The sequence below is a fragment of the Haliotis rubra genome, unplaced genomic scaffold (assembly GCF_003918875.1).
Source record: "Haliotis rubra isolate DU_JTF1 unplaced genomic scaffold, ASM391887v1 Scf168, whole genome shotgun sequence".
NCBI classification, from domain to species: Eukaryota; Metazoa; Mollusca; class Gastropoda; order Lepetellida; family Haliotidae; genus Haliotis; species Haliotis rubra.
Window position 1 is genome coordinate 1287240 of NW_025765647.1, and position 18359 is coordinate 1305598.

The 18359-nt window shown below is 41.5% G+C and overlaps 2 protein-coding genes across 2 annotated transcripts in view; one reads left to right on the forward strand and one right to left on the reverse strand.

Annotated features, from left to right (window-relative positions):
- The first annotated feature begins 2310 nt into the window (after nt 1-2310).
- On the forward strand, nt 2311-8646 carry LOC124272286. Its single transcript, XM_046707457.1, has 4 exons — nt 2311-2391; nt 3544-3667; nt 6618-6740; nt 8070-8646. The coding sequence occupies exons 1-4, from the start codon at nt 2349-2351 to the stop codon at nt 8110-8112; spliced, it is 333 nt and encodes a 110-aa protein (XP_046563413.1). The 5' UTR covers nt 2311-2348; the 3' UTR covers nt 8113-8646.
- Nucleotides 8647-11519: 2873 nt separating this feature from the next.
- Nucleotides 11520-18359, reverse strand: part of LOC124272244 (ganglioside GM2 activator-like) — a 31620-nt gene continuing 24780 nt past the window's right edge. Inside the window, exon 4 of the mRNA XM_046707402.1 lies at nt 11520-13269. Within this exon, the coding sequence (XP_046563358.1) occupies nt 13156-13269 (114 nt within the window). The 3' untranslated portion in view covers nt 11520-13155. The remainder of the gene's footprint in view (nt 13270-18359) is intronic.

Here is an 18359-nt window from a genome sequence, read left to right on the forward strand (position 1 = left end):
TACAGTGGAACTTTAATAAATGCCTAGCAGCTATCAAAATTGTCGTCAAAAACGGAACGTCAAGAAAGATGGCGCGGCCTTCACCTTGAGTATTAGACCTGGCAAGAATACGCAGCCATACACAAAGGTGCATGATCCAGGGTCCCGTTTCACAAAGCAATCGTAGCGCTAAGGTGATCGTAACTCCCATACTTTCACATAGACATACGACAGTCGCAACGCTACGGTCGCTTTCTGAAACGGGCCCCTGCAATATATCTATTTTATGGCTCAAAATAGCCGGGATATCGTAAAACCAATCGAACTCAGCCTGTGATGTTGATATGTAAATAGACAATATTTTTGTACTATATACATACGTAAATATTTGGTGTGTAAATATCTGGGGTTTCTTTTGTAAATACAATAGAAATTGTGTTTTGATTTGCTTCCTTGTTCATTCTTGAAATAGAATACATCAGCGAGAATGTGTGACACATTTGCCATACACACCGGAATTCAAGTGCAGAGTTGCGTCCCTTTGGTCTTCTAGGATTATCGTTCTTTGGTTAGTCACGAGGTTTGCTAGCGGGTGTCATCATCAAAGTGGTTAATGCCTCGCATGCATCACTTCAGGTTTTCCTTCCACAGAACAACCGTAAATGATCCGGGTTAGAATTGATCTTCAGCAACCCATGTTTGTCGTAAGAGGCGACTAACGGGATCGGGTGGTGAGGCTCGCTGACTTGGCTGACATATTTCATCGTATCCCAGTTGCGTAGATCGATGCTCATGCTGTTTATCACTGGGTTGTCTGGTCCAGACTCGAATATTTACAGACCGCCGCCATATAACTGGAAAATTACTGAGTGTGGCGTTAAACTAAACTCACTCACTCACTCTTGAGAGTTAGTTCGGTTTAACGCCGTTTTGGTAGAACAGTCGAACACTGCTTGGTCGAGCTCTGATGAGTCGAGCTCACGGCTGTCTCGAACTTATAACGTGGTCTCTGCGTCTTCCTTATATGGTCATCAATTGTGGTTGTGTCGAACCTCGGATAACTCGAAGTATCAGGTTTCATCAACTCCGGTATTTCATTTATGTTAGGCGTGTCAGCCATTTGTGGAAGGTGACCAATTCTAACCCGGATCTTCATGGGTAACTCACAAGTGCATTGACAAACTCAATGACATCATCGTCTCGACTGTCGTATATTATGTTTGATTGCATTTTAACGCCGAATTCGATAATGTTCGAGCTGTTTAATGGCATTTCGTCTTATCCAGATTGCGTTGGCTGATACGCATATGATCAGTCACTGAATTGTTCGTCCATTATAGAACATATATTCAGCCCACCAACTTATAGCGGGGACACTGAGTGTGACAACGATGTGTACTGGAATACACGGAAATCATGTGCCCATTTGCCTGACAACCTCATTAATACTAATACCAGCGAAATGACAATCGTTTAGATTTCCAGATTCTCTTTACAGTGAGTGATTAAAGGCTTTACGGGGGCGGTGGGGTAGCCTAATGGTTAAAGCGTTGGCTCGTCACGCCGAAGACCCGGGTTCGAATCCCCACATGGGCACAATGTGTGAAGCCCATTTCTGGTGTCCCCCACCGTGATGTTGCTGGAATATTGCTAAAAGCGGCGTAAAGCCAAACTCAGTCAGTCAGTCTTGTATGATCTACAGTAACTTACAACACAGACGCACGCACGCACGCACGCACGCACGCACGCACTCACAACACGAAAATAAAAACACAGAACAAAAAGTTTGGTTACAAGCATTTTCAGCAATACATTTCCTTCTCACTTTGAATAATCTCTCTCATTCTACTCTTTAGTCTCCCTCTCGTGTGAGAAGGTTCTTCTAAAATTAAATGCATGTAAGTTTTCAAAACACAACTGGACAGTTATTTTTTACTCCCCTAATCTCATTGTAGGCAGTAGTACACACTAATTGGAACAGTCCACTTATGTGCAGGTAAGCGCTGTCACAACAAACTTTGTTGCTATTTATTCCCTGTAGCTATTTTTCCCTGTAGGCGTTAGTAGACCTAATCGCACATACACAACAAAACACACACAACAAAACACACCATCCACCCGAAAGAGAGACTATGCGCCTGTTACGCTCAAGTACATGTGAATGACAGTCCTATGAGCGATGAGGCATATCGAGTGGTTTCCCAACGAAATTGTCTTCCGCCTGGTGGGTTTACCCCGCCTACGAAACAGCGTGGGTAAACCATGGGGTAAACCATGTGGGTAAACCAAGTACACAGGCGAAGGCAATAATGAAAGCGAAAGTAGAGGGCATGACTTGATACATACCCGAGAGGTGCCGAGTGGTGGGAATGGCGCTGGCGTGTTCTCTCCTCGTTCTTCTCTGTGTTGCAGGTAAAAATAAGTTACCGTGTTACCAAAGGTGCATAAAGATGTTTTAGTTAGGATTACTTTGAATACAGTATTTTGTTTAATGTGTTTCTAATCTTTGACGTTTCGAGCAAGACAGCGGTATAATAATAGAAACACAAAATAAATATTCTGTCAACATTTACTCATCTGTGATAAAATATCATTTCTTATTGGGAGGCGTGTGCGTGCGTGTTCGTGTTCGTGTCTGTGTGTGTGTGTAGGGATGTGCACACACCCACACACCCTCCTCTGAATTCCCCCTTGGAATTTCGCGAGAGTAGTAGTAGAACAACAGTGGTGATATGTCAGAAGATAATTGATGACTCACTTTCATTTTGTGTGAATTTAGAGTGGAGGTCAAACTTTGGGATATATGAGCCTCATACTTCATACTTCAAAATCAATGATGCTTCTGTGTCACGTGGTACTGGGGAATTCCCAGGGGTTTTCCTAGGTAAAAGGAAGTAGTCGGTGTTAGCGTCACCAACACAATCACGTGAAAACCGTATGAACAGCAAAATGTGTTGTTATGAACTCGTAGAGGGGTAAAGTGTCATGCCAATTTCACATTATAACAGTCTAAGTAAACTTAGGCTCAGTATTATTCGTTACACTGCTATACTGACTCTAACAAACCCTAGTAGGAGGTCGTGTCAGCTAACCTTTGAGCGACCTATGACCGACAAATGCGAGACGGCCGAACGGATTTAACCAATCTGACAACGACTACGTTAGGGCTCGGCGGGACAGCCAGGTGTTAGGGAAGCACATGCACAAATGCCGACAAAGTTATTGATTCATTAACCTGTGCTGTGCCGTCTCCATCCTTTCTCGCACACCTGGCTGTCCCTTTCTCTGCACTTCTCCCTCGTAACAAATAGTGAACTGTGTCAATATTTTAATGATAGTTTGTTAAACAACTTTTTTATTTTTAGGACATAAATTCTGCAAATACCTCACAGAGTTGGTCTGACGTTTTGATTATAATCAGTGTTTCATTGAGTATTTTATGTTTATTAGTTTTCGAGTTAGATTGCAATTCATCGGTCCACTTTTGAGCCAAACGGACTATAACTTCGCTTTAAAGAAGTGGGCCGATATTACCCAGTTTATTACTTGTTGGATTTTTTTCAGCGGAAATCAATGGTTATTGCTACCTAACCAAGGCCGTAAGTGTACGACTGCCCGTTTACTGTGAAAAGGGAGAATACTGCTGTGGATCAGGCAGGTATAGACATTGCTGCAACGAAGACAATTCGTAAGTTCTTTAGCCTCATATATACTGATGTACAAAAGAAAGTACACACCTGGTGTTTTGAGGTTATTAAAACAACGTAAATATTTTGCTAGCAATGTTCCTATTGGGTACGATATCTATGGTGTTATTGCAACACGACACAATGTTTGTGACTTGTGAGTGACAATCAAAACACTTTTCTAAATATTACGCTGTTTTCAGGAAAACATTTTACCGAAGCATCAGGTGTGTACTATCTTTTGTACGTCAGTTTATATAGATATTATATTAATATAATATCCTTGCCTGCTTATACAGCAAACACAGAGACTTGACCTAATCAAAGACCAAGTGATGGGCTGGGTCCCTCGGCTTATTCCGCTGCCTAAATAACATTCGTCACTACTCGCCCATCTCCGTAACCTCCACGATGAGGCTTGTGCCGGAATAACACGAGTGTTATTACGAGTGTTATTCCGGGACATTACGGAAAGGGTCGAGTGATGACGAATGTCTAATTAGTTCATTCGTGACCAACTCGTGTTATTCCGGGACAAGCCGAATAGCGACTCGTGTTCTCCTGGAAGGATTTCATATTGGTGCATGAACATCAGAAAGTTCTACTTTAAACAAGAACGATAACTCTACCAGCTGTTCACCTTATATTTCTAAATGAATATTTCTAGATAAGGTTTAATTATCACAAATGGGAATTGTTTTATTGAATATACAAATAAAATAATCTTTTTTTCAGCAACATTAAATCCCAAAGCAGATACTCAAAAATAACTAAAAAATATTTCTCAAACTGAACATTCGTGTAACCTAGCTGTCACAAACAGGATGGAATTTTAAATGAATTCGCTGAAAAACAAATTCAGACTGAAATATACCCAGAGGTTTGAAATATAAGGAGACATATGAGACCGAACAATACAACTGTATTCCGATGGTGAGATCTCACAGACGAGCTATAGCAGCATTCAGGTGTGGAGTTGCTCCAATCGGTATGGGTGGCGGGGTAGCCTAGTGGTTAAAGCGTTCGCTCGTCACGCCGAAGACCCGGGTTCGATTCCCCACATGGGTACAATGTGTGAAGCCCATTTCTGGTGTCCCCCGCCGTGATATTGCTGGAATATTGCTAAAAGCGGCGTAAAACTAAAACTCACTCACTCCAATCGGTAGAGAGACAGGGCGGTACAGTAATCTACCAGTAAGCGAAAAAGTGTGTTTTAATTGTAAAACCAGTGTCGAGGATGAGTGCCACGTTATCTTACATTGTCCACTGTATGAGAGTATGCGTCGAGTTTTATTTGAAAAGTGCAATTCTTTATGGCGAGACTTTAATAATGCAATAGACTGTGATAAGTTAGGGTTTTAACCTTTCAAACACTGATTGTGCAGTTTTTAGTGCCAAAGCCAGCAATCTTATTTTAGATAAACGTAAAAGTATTTTATATGAAAATTGCTCTTAATTGTATTTATATTTATTTTAATTACCAACTTTGTTTTACATAAGTCTCTGGTAACTCCAAAAGGAGTGGCTCAAGGTATTTTTGTATATATAGCTTTTAATGCAATGTAATTCATGTACCATAATTGAGGTGAGACTATAATAAAATACTTGTCTGTCTGTCTGTCTATAAGTTCAATGTTAGAGATTAAAGTTGATTAGTTACATACAGATATAATATTATTGTTTTGAAACTCGTAGCGATTAACAATTACATTTCCTAAAAATGTTAGAAGCACACGTACAATCTCACATAAACAAACACATAATGCCATAACCAATTTAAGTACGTGGGATTATTTTTATCAAAGCACCGCAATCATTACGGGCGTTCTGATTGGTTTGTCGTATGTTTGCACACAACATGCATCCAGGTGGGGACGAGTCTGCTTGGAGGTTACGGAAAGGGACAAGTGGTGACGAATGGAATTAGTTAACTGTGACATCTTTCGTCACCACTCGCCCTTTTCCGTAACATGCAGTTTGTCCCGGGTTACCAGGAGATGGTCACAATTTGAGGTAAGGTGAAATTGGGTTTAACGTCGTGCTTGAGAATATTTCGCTCATATGACGACGTGCATGCGTGTGTATGTGTATGTGCGGCTGCTTGTACTAGCCCAGACTTAAGCTGGTTTTATCGTGCTAGCCCACTGAGATACCATGCCGCAGTGAAGCATGAATACCCCACTCAGACACATTATACTGACTCCGAGCCGACCAGTCCTTGTACCCATTAATGCCGAGCGCCAGGCAGGGACCAACAAGTACCATATCTTAACGTCTTTGGTATGACGCGGTCGGGGATCGAAGCCACGACCTTCCGCTCTCCGGGCGGACGCTCTAACCACTACACCACGGAGGCGGTCCTCACAATTTGACACAAATAGTTATGAACGGTGCTGAGTCCCAATGTTTGGCTTACATCGAGTTTTCATCGTGAGCCTTATAAATATGTATGAACTGATTTATAAACGATTACAAAACGTTTTGCCCGATGTTTAATTCAACCATTGCCAAAACACATTACACAGTGTTTTCTTATTTATATATACGTTAACATTAATAACTAAACGAAGTGATTATTTAATCGTGAACACTATATAAAAATAGTAGAAAATAGGTACCATTACTCAACGTAACAATACCAAAGCCCACCAATTCTATTATCAGTCAGAAAACAGCAGCCTGTTGGTTGGGCGTTGGCATATTTTTCAGTTTAGGGACGAACGGTGTTGTGTTTAAATTGGGTGTGTTTGATAGGGTGTATGGGATGGATGGGGTAGTTAGTGGGGCTAATATTTTGTACGGAGGCGGGATGTTGCTCCAGTAGAAACTGCAACTGGAAAACCTGATATATTTTTTGTGAGGACATTTCAGTTTCAGTTTCAACTGTTTGAAGCATGATAAGCATGTTGTATTTTTTTTAATTTTAATCTTTTATTTTTCAATAACTCCTAGGTATGCGCCGTTAGCTGTGGGACTCGGGGTTGGTATTCCCGTGACGTTGGCTGTAGCAGGCCTAATCATCTTCCTGTGCGTCAAAGGCAAACTTCGGTGTCCTGTCCAGCGCTCGTCAGACCGGTAAGCATGTAGGGAATGTCTCAAACATCCGGGTTAGATTTGGTCTTCAGCAACCCGTGATTCTCGGAAGAGGCGACTAACGGGATCAGGTGGTCCGGCTCACTCAATTGGTGATCGATGCACATGCTGTTGATCACTGGATTGTCTGGCCAGACCGCCGCCATATAGCTGGAATATTGCCGATTGATTGAACAACAAACAAATAAACAAGAACTTTGCCTTAAAGTCCGGGGTTCAAACCTATACACACATAGGGTGCGGCCTCCTTGCCTTTGTCAAAGCCGTCTTTCGATGCAAAGCAGTATTCAAGTACATTCCATAAAATATATCATAATTAACTTGCCGGTTCAAGATGATATTAAGCCATAATATAAAGAAGTATGCTTTGGAGACTCAAGGCAAGTATGTTATTTGATGCTGACATCACCACAATGAAGATATATTTTTCATAAAATAAGTAAATTTCATGTTTGCTTATCAAATAAATATGTTTAGTCATCAAAATATGTAGTGCTTGGTATGTTGAACATTTCCCTATATTTAAGTTACTATATAGTTAAGTTTCAGGTATATTAAGGCTTTAAGTTATTCTTCACTCGCTTTTAAACATATTGTCACCAACGAACTCATTCGCCACAGTTCAATCACTTTCGTAACCTTGAACATGCCTCAAAACGACACGGGTTTATCACGAATGCACCCAGCCCGGATTTAAAACATGCTAGCAACAGTTGCGTCCCTTTCTTGCGAACGGTATGTCGTAGTTTCCTCCGGGCACATTCGTGACCAACTCGTGTCATTCCGGGACGAGTCTTCTCGGAGCATTCGTCACCATTCGTTCCTTTCCGTAACCATGAAGACGCAAATTGGCCAGGAGTGTTCTTGTGGTTACAGAAAGGGGCGAATGGTGAGGAATGCTCTCGGCAGTTTGCATCAATGTCATGTCATGGTTGTCAAGTTGACAGTAAGATCGAACCGATAATCCTTGCAGGAATAACAGATTTCCGATCTAACCATCCCCCAAATTAGCCAACTATTACGACTGTCAACAGCTGTGACAGAATAGTAAATTCAGATTTCGCGGTCGCACAATTTGGAACCAGAACTGGTTCTTGAATATACGCTTGTCACCTGAAATCTGTTACCGGAAGTAAGCTGAACCCCGTCTCGCACATCGCAAGTTGGCGCTCGCAATGGGAGCCGGAACCAGCTTAGTACCGGTACTAGCGCCTCGCGAGACCTACGGGGCCTTATTGTAGGCAGATTGCTTATGTACCGGTTTGTTTCAGTGTGTGTAGAATCTATGCCAATGTGTCTGTAATTTTGCAGGAGCGTCAACTATGCACCAGCCAAGAGTGGGGAAGCCTCTTGATCCACACGGCTCATCAACACAAGGTACTGCAACGCAGCAGTCTTCACGTGGTCATTCCCCATGGATGTTTTACATCATATATGTGATATAAGTGTACAGTGAACTCCGTAAGTTCGAACAGCAGCCTTCCTAGTCACTTCTTCCCATTTAGAAAATCCAACTCACAATCGGAAACCCGGTGCCTTTCAATTACCAGATGCCAATTAGCGTCAGCGAATCAACAAACTGGGTTTCGGACCATAGCACCTGGTTAATACGCACCTTGAACTCGTATATTTGATCGGATTAGGCTTACCATATGTCTAAATATAGCACCTCTGTGTCCCTCAAGAACAAGCCACATGTACAATGTTATACACTGCAGTCGGAACATTGCTGCATAATGAATAATACTGCCACATAACAATATGTCTGTAAATTTATGTACTTCAGGATGCAGCAATTACGATTATTTTTGCAACAATGACGTTCTATTCATGTACTCAAACAGCGACAACCTTTACTTTTTCAGGAAAATTAAACAATTACTACTCACGTCTTGCATCCACGTTTTATTGTATTATCCGTACGCTTGTGTATTGACCTCAGTCACCTGATTCTTGGTTACATTATTACAAAGTTGTGAGTGGTGACAGCGCTGGGATTAACTAGACTATGTGGTCTTGGTGCATGTTTCAGTTTTATTAATCAATATTTCGGCAAATTGTACAGTGAGTAATCAAATAGATAATATGGCGCAATATTTACTGCATTGCAAAACAAATGTAAATCAACGTAAAGCTAGAGTGGAATCTCTTACACCTCTCAATATTGACCTCTCATTGACAGGACTATTGTTCAAGGAATTGTTCAATAGGGATTGTTCGCCAAGAGGTTCATAATATAATTCTTGCTTATATCAAAGCGTGTAGCAGATTTGCTGCTTCATGCATTTTTAAGAAACTTAGCAAACCTTTATGATGGGCAAGGTGTAAATGGACCTTGTTGCATTTTGTTCCATAATGTAGAACAAGTTCCCCAGGGAATCCGAATTTCTGGTTACATGATTACACCTCGTCTTTGTTTAACACCAGACACCCCTCCAAAAATACATCGCGTACAATGACATGTTCGAGGTATGGACAACCTAAAGAAGGACATTTTTTACTTTGATCTTCATTGTATAGCGATCAAAACTATTTTAATGCCCCGTCCTAAGAATGATAATACCAGTTTTCATTCAACACTGCTTGCGTTTGGTCTGTTTTGAACATTTAAGTGTTTGATCTTGAGAATGAATCTAAAATATAGGTGGATGAATTTCTAAGAGGAAATACAGAATACAAATATGATGTCCAAATGCTGTTCAAGAGGTATACACGAGATATTCTCTATGCCCGGGCACTGCATGGTTTCAAAACAAGAAGTGTTGGGGTGAAGTCAACTTGAGTCAAAACCTTTAAAGCATCCCAATTCTCATGAAGCTGCTAAGTAACTACAGAGATGCCAACCCTATTTTGGGCCAAAGTGTAATACTTGAGGTCAAAAAGTGTAATTTGGACCTAAAAAGTGTAATACTTAAAAGAAAATACTTAGTGAAAGGTGATAACTTTATAAAAATTAGTTGTAAGAAGGTTTATTCACATGAATAGGAAATATTCTAGACAGAAATACATGTGACCAATCATTATGAAGCTCCATACATCGAAAATTGTTGGTCAGGGGACACAAAATACTTTAATTCCTTATAAGTTAATTGGAATAAGCGCGATGCTAAGAGTAAGACCATTTCTGAACCACTGTACCGGTGCGTTACGAAACACTTCCCTGTGAAATTTTTTCCACTTTATGGAGTTTCTTAAAACGAGTAGAAAAGCGTAAGTTTCGCAGATTAAGTGTAATGGCGTAATATAATGGTCAAAATCGTAATAATTACGCCCAAAGTGTAAGGGTTGGCATCTCTGTAACTATGAGGAGAGAGAAACGTAACAAAGTTCTGAAAGAAGACATATTTGTTTTTATTAGCAAAACTTTACAATCATAGTTGGTATAGAGAACACTGTACATATACAAACACAATATACTAATAAGCTAGCATCGAGTCACAGTTTATAACTATGAATATTTCCTTAGGATTTCATAGATTAAATTTCAATAAGACCCTGGCTCTAAATATGATTTAAATGTACAGCCAACTGCCTATTCATCCAGACTTCCTCGCAGGCAGCGCATGCGTCAAACTGGGCGCAAGCGCATCCTACTCACGGAACCAGTCTGTTTTAATTTGTTACTCTTTTCATTATTAATAAGATTCACTATTGAGGGATCTCTCAAAATCCGAATTGGGTTTGCATTTACAACACGGTATATTTCATACTAGTCGAGGACTGACACTCAGATTGTGTTCTACGTCATGTTGTTCTGTAATTGTTTAACTCAACTCATCAAGCTTTTAATCTTTGGAAAGTTTGTTTATTCAAATAAAAATCGTTTTATACCGCCGCTGTTAGCAAAATATTCCAGCAAATATCACGAGATATCGCTCATCAGAGAACGATTCACACATTGCACTTGAGTTGAAAATCGAACCCGGATCTTCCGCCTGGCGAGCGAACATTGTAATTCCATATGTCCATATGTGGATATACGTATCCAAATAAGATACTGAAATTTATACCAACATAGAGCAATCTACCGGATAATTCATATGCCCATATATATGGCATACAGGATGTGCGAGGATTTCAATACAGTGGGCTCGTTAGTTGTGTACACGTCATTGATTCGGTGGGCGTGGTTTAGCCTAGTGGTAACATCGTTCACTCGTTACGCCGAAGACCCGGGTTCGATTCCCAACATGGGTCCACTGTGTGAACCCCATTTCTGGTGTCCCCCGCCGCTTGACACACTCACTAAACGTCTCAGTGTTTGAGTATTTCAACATTCCTCACAGTTTCGCAGTGTTATCAACGTCAAGACTCGATTAAGGATTATAAAGTAAGAAATAAAATATTGTGTTAGGCAGTAAGTTTTGGGTGGTCCAGCTGTGCCATATATTTTAATTATATATCGGTCAGTTCACCCCCACAGAACGATTGTAAACATTTTACGAATGCTTCATTTCTCAAGAGATGCCATACACTTTTGAAACGTCCATAAAATCCTCAAAATCCATTTAATTGGGATGCATTGAGTGCTGCTTGACTGTCTTTTAGATGGCGATATTTTCACATAACAAAATCAACACCAGTTTCCGTTTCACAAAGCTATCCTAGCGCTACGACTGTCGTACATTTTCGAAGTTCTCTATACTCGTAAGGCCTACACTTTTTCGAAGTTCTCTTAGCACTTAAGATGGTCGTAAGTGCCATACATTAACTTACGACTATCTTAGCGCTAAGAGAGCTTCGAAAATCTAGGCCCTGTAACGTAGACTTACGACAGTCGTAGCGCTACGAAAGCTTACTCAAACGGGGTTCCGCACTGCGCATCTGTAATTATAATAAATTACAGGCCCACAAAGAAGAACCGCCAGAGCTAGCAAACTAATATATATGTAGACACTATAGAAGTGTCCACAAAAAGAAAGCCACTGTCCACAAAATGTGAGATAATCATAACGAATAGAAACTGGCATTTATTTATTCGAACTGTGTTGTTTGATGCCCTGGATTTGATTCCACTGAAAATGTCGCAGTTTCTTATCACTACGATGCAAACTGGGAGACTGTCTTTTAAATGTGTATGGCTTTTTCTACTCTACTTTAAGTGTGAAGATATTCCTCAGTTCTCTTTGTTTTTCATGCATGTGTAAGTTATTTTCTCGAATGTAATTGCCGAGTTCATTCAATATCAATTTATCATTGTCCAAACACCAATTATGTAACTCTCGGGAACTTGCTCAACCATCACTAGTGCAAACTTTCACTTGAGTGTACGGTAAGTTATTTATGACAAGTATGTTAAACACTTAACATAAACACTTACATTCTGTGGGGGAGATTATGCCCTATACTGATGAAACACAATTAGACTTATGGCACTTTTGGGTTATGAATTCACTTAAAACGAGTCATCACATGTCGTATTTCAATGACCTAACTACTAGTTCTGACCAATATTGTGAATAAACATCAATACATTCGTGATATTAACATATGTAAATCATTAGGTCGTTAATAACTTTTAACATTTAAAGTTTCACATAAGAGTTGTTCCTGGATTTCAAGATATCTGGAACAGATGTCTAAAATTATGTCTAACTCAAGGCCCACCAATCCCATTCGTGGCAAACTCGTGCTATTCCGGGCCAAGCCGAATAGCGTCTTCTTGAAGGTGACGGAAAGGGGCGAGTGGTGACGAATGCCACCATAATGTACATTATTTAATAAGTGTATGAAGCGACCGAAAAATGTCTAAGATTGCTTTTCAAGGCAGCGTCTCACACGCAAGGGGAAATGGCTCAATGTTTTGTGTGCAGACAGGCGTCTCAGTCGTTTGGTGTATGCACGGAACACATTTCACCAGGTCCGGAAAACATATGGGACAATGGATTATTTTGTTGCTGGGAGAAAATCACTCTTGTGGGGTTAGTTTTGGCAGTACGGGTAACACATACGGTTTAAAATACACATTATATTACAACATTTCAAATATACAACCGAGTCGACTATGGGCATCACAAACAACATAGTTCTGAAGACGGGTTTATCGGCGGCGTTAATGTAACACATAAGGCACGCGTTTTACGCAGACTGTCCACTCACACAACAGAAACATATGCAACCGTTTCCTCACCACGGGTCGTGTTATCGGTCCATCACGCAGCACTTGTAACACTAACACGTCCTGAGAGGAAGTTGATATTTACATCCATTGGGCCATAGCACACGTGTTCCGCAGGAAATGGAACTGTGAACGGATCTGCGATTGGACGAAATTATTCACTGCGGAGTAACTTCCGCTCACTCGGCCCCTCCAAGCATGCGCAGACGATTGTTTCGTTCCTTGTCGGGCCTGTTGGCCTATATGTAGACAAAGTGAGCCACAGTTTGTAGGTGGTTTTCAGATCTTAAACAGCCACCCCCGATGCCGCTTTTTCATGGAAAACTTCAACTCCAGACATCCAAGTTGCGACCTGTTTTCATCCAAGATGCTCAGTACAAGCTCATAGTCACCCTGAAACAACGAACAGAAACTGATAAAAATGTTGAGAGAGTGCGGTAATCGTGTAAACGTTGTTAGTGTGAGTGAGTGAGTTTACATGGTTTCATGCCCCTTTACAAATATCCAAGCACCATCCCAGCATGGGAGGCCAAAAAGGGGTTACACTTTGTACCTATGTCGATATGCGGACACTTTTCTCACAAAACCACCCTATCACCATCTTATATGAATAGAGATGACTTGTACTTGGCTGAAGTAAGGACCTTTTGAGTTAATGAATTTGGTACCCGGCAACTGTCAAGGGCACTAATCCCCAAAAAGGAAATCCTACTGCAGTGGTTTCGCCCTCCAGTTGTACACACTTAAACACTGAGAACCCCTGCTTCTGTGGTCAATACATCAGGTGTTTGACACAACTATATATGTGACTTCACGTAGTGACGAGTACGTGGTTGAAAAGCAGGAGTGAGTGAGTGAGTTTACTTTTACACCGCTTTTAGCAATATCACGGCTGGGAACATCAGAAATGGGCTTCACACATTGCACCCAAGTTGGGAATCAACTCAGGTCTTTGGCGCTTTAACCACTAGGCTACCCCACCGCCCCAACGCGACGGCATTTGGCGTTTGAGTCAAAGAGTACAGTAGTCCACGAACGAATGTAATGTAATAATAGGAACAGTGAGTTGGGTTTCACGGCGGTTTTATAAGTAATACACAAAAATGTTCGTCGCACATTGGAGGGAAAGGAATCCGAATCTTTGTCATGACCTACGAATGGTTCGCGAAGCTACTTGACCCTTCCGTACCAGGCGTATATACCCTCCCAAACAATGTCAAAGTAAATGGTGACGTAAGAAAATATATACATTAAATTCTACCACTATCTTAAGGTCATAGGGATCATCCATGTATTTAACAGAACACGCACAAAGAACTCTAGACTAACATTCAGCCCCAGAAAGAGATGTATACTCAAACATTTAGAGCAAAACTCAAAAGAAACCCACAAAAATGCAAAAAATGGAAGAAACAAGCAACTCGGTCGGATCATTTTAGACTTGAGCTGGACTTCTTTTAGTATATTTTCTAGCGTCAGGGAGTCTAAGTGGACCCGTGCGTCTGTGTTTGGTACTCTGTGTGAGATAGGCTGATATCAGCAATGTGCATCGCTGCTTAGCCAGTGTAATATACTTCCGTTCAGTCATAATGGCTGTCCTGGACTCATTGGCTTCCAGTACGGCAGGTGTGTTTTGAGTAGAATGGACTGCAATAGACTCTGTACCAAGATAACAACTTCAACAGACAAGGGATGAGCTTTTAGCAATATTCCAGCTACATCACGGCGAAGGACACCAGAATGGGCTTCACATTGTACCCATCTGGGGAATCGAACCCGGGTCTTCGGCGTAACGAGTGAATGCTTTAACCACTAAGCTACCCCAACGCTCCGCGATATTAGGGACTGCACCAGAGATAGTTGTTGTAATGAAAAGGAGATATAAGTAGCAGTCTGTCATACAGACCCTGTAGCAAACATATCCAAGAAATCCCACGCAAGACTAGAAAATGTTGCAAGTCTAGATTTCCTCAGAATGAAGAAAGTCTCAGGGCTCCTTTTTATTATATTTTGTTTTTTCCACTATGAGCCTTTTTGCTGTAAAATATGTTCATTTCAGAGACTAGTTGTTAGTCTAATATAATAGTAACTGATGCGGTTATCTGTGCTTTCGTCACATATGTCATGACTACTTATGCCAGTCGTACCTGTAGTGTCGAGCGAGTAGGGTGTAGAAGTTACATGATCGAGCGGCAAGTTGGCTTACGCAACGAGAACTGTTCGCTGGTAACATTGTGAATAAAAAAAATAATCGACTGCCGAAAAAACCCGTTAATCGGGATAGTTTTAATGCCCTACAATCGACCGGATTAGTGAATGAGTGAGTATGGTTATACGCCACTTTTAGCAGTATTCCAGCAATATCACGGCGGGGGACATCAGAAATTGGCTTCACACATTGTACCCATGTGGGGAATCGAACCCGGGTCTTCAGCGTGACGAGCGGACACTGTAACCATTAGGCTACCCCACCGCTCCTCGACCGGATTAACAAATGTTTGTTCTAACGAATCCGAGTGCGCAATGAGCACGCTCCCGTGAGCATCCAGACATTCCCATCATTTCGTCAGCTTCCGGACATGTTCGGACAAACGAGTTTTGCTGCATTACAAATTATTACTTTTCAAAGGAAATGGGACTTTGTAGCACTTAAACAGCGGAACTCACCACGAACACGACGTATCTGAAACAGGGTCGCTGGTATTGTGTGACACTCTCATATGCATCGAGTAATTTAGTTCTGTATAATACTGTGCGATATGAACCAAAACAACTCCGCTCCGATAACGGCCGAGTGCTATTTCAGACCCATCTGTTTATTAATTCTCGAGTGAATCGTACAGGCTCATGGCTTCGTGTCAACCAACCTGTCGGTGAGTCATTGCTTCAGCCACAGGCCTATAAAGCTTATTAATGAATTTGAGAAAATTGGATGTTAAGAAGCTCTAGATTAGGTCCATAGATGTGTAAGCTGTGCTGCCTTGTGTGTAGGTGGTCCAACTTGAGTTATGGCCCCGGGGCAGTGTGGGATGCCCCCTGCCGTGAGGCCGAGACGTCTTGACTCGGTGTTTCCTGGCCCCGGGGGTGGGGAAAACGGAGGGGGTGTCAATTAGGTTATGTGTACTTTGTGAAAGGGGGCAGATGGAGAAGCTACCCGGCCTGGAGACGAAGGTGCTTCCTCCCCGAGGTTGGGAGCAGGGAGATGAAGGACTCGGGGAGGAGGGGGGAGGGGGAGGGGGGGGAAATGAATGTTAGTTCACATAGTGGATGGTCGGATGATACAAACTTTTTAAATGGGTGACACATAAATACTTTAGTTCACTTTGGGACGTCAAAGTGCTGAATGGAGTTTGAAATACCTGCGCTTATGTAGAATCTGACGTCATTATACACAGTGGGAACCCATAATGAATGGAAACGGGAACAGAAGCACCCATACATGAACAAGATATACTTAAATATGACCCACTCTGTAGATATGAACCACTCAGATAGTGAATATGACCCACCCAGACAGTGAATATGATCCATTCAGACAGGAACTAGGACACACTAAAACAGGGAATGTTACATACTCAGACAGGGTATATGACACGTTCATATGGGAAAGAGGGCATACTCAGAAAGGGTATATGACACATTCAAATGGGAAAAAGGGCATACTCAGACAGGGTATATGACACGTTCATATGGGAAAGAGGGCATACTCAGACAGGGTATATTACACGTTCATATGGGAAAGAGGGCATACTCAGACAGGGTATATGACACGTCCATATGGGAAAGGGGGGTAACTCAGACAGTGCATATGACACGTTCATATTGGAAAGAGGGCATACTCAGTCAGGGCATATGGCACGTTCAAATGGGAAAAAGGGCATACTCAGACAGGGTATATGACACGTTCATATGGGAAAGAGGGCATACTCAGACAGGGTATATGACACGTTCATATGGGAAAGAGGGCATACTCAGACAGGGTATCTGACACGTTCATATTGGAAAGAGGTCATACTCAGTCTGGGCATATGTCACATCCATATGGAAAAAGGGCATACTGAGTCAGGGCATATGACACGTTCAGATGGGAAAGAGGGCATACTCAGACAGGGTATATGACACATTCATATGGGAAAGAGGGCTTACTCAGACAGGGTATATGACACATTAAATTATTACCCTTACGATAAATTTGTCGAATTCTGATTGGTCAACAGCCAAACATACGAAACTATGTAGGCGAATTTGCCAGGTTGTGCGAACCGTACACACCGTCAAATCTGTCACGTGACACTCTACACTAATACTTATTTGGGAAAGACAGCATACTCAGACAGGGAATTTGACATACTCACACAGGGAATTTGACACACACATACGGGTAATATGACATACTCACACAGGGAATATGACACACACATACAGGTAATATGACATACTCACACAGGGAATATGACACACACATACAGGTAATAAGACATACTCATACAGGGAATTTGACACACACATACAGGTAATATGACATACTCACACAGGGAATTTGACACACACATACATGTAATATGACATACTCATACAGGGAATTTGACACACACATACAGGTAATATGACATACTCATACAGGGAATATGACACACACATACAGGTAATATGACATACTCACACAGGGAATATGACACACACATACAGGTAATATGACATACTCACACAGGGATATACACACATACAGGTAACACACATACAGGTAATATGACATACACATACAGGTAATATGACATACTCACACAGGGAATTTGACACACACATACAGGTAATCTGATATACTCATACAGGGAATTTGACACACACATACAGGTAATATGACATACTCATACAGGGAATGTGGCACTGGAACATTCAGACACTGAATATGGCATACTCAAACAGTTAACATGACACACCCAGACAGGGAATATGACATATTCACACAGGTTAACATGACATACTCGCAATGACAACATGACGAGCTCATGCAAGGAACATGATACATTCACGACATGCCATTTCCAAACAGGGGTACTTGTCGGTTTCTCAATAAAGGTAAGAGAAAAGATGCAAGTTTCTGATGTTTTGCACCGAAACCATTACGCGATGGTGACAAAAAATTAATCATAATCAGAGCAACACGGAACTTCCGACCATAGGATCCTAGCACGACCAAGGGGCACAGCTTCGTACAGTGAACAGCGGTGCTATATAATTATGCCTTAGGGGCATCTGTGCCCCATGTAACCATGTTATGTCACATCTGTGATAACAATCAGGCATATGTACAACTAAGCAACTTATAGGTAGAGTATGGAAAGATGACTCTGTGACAGTGTAAATAAAGAACGCAGGGAGGAATACGACAAGTGTTTTACGACGTGCGTTGTTCTGCCAACATAACAGGGATGTCACTACAGGTACACTGCATTGTCGCCGTTAACCTCTGGTGGATATAT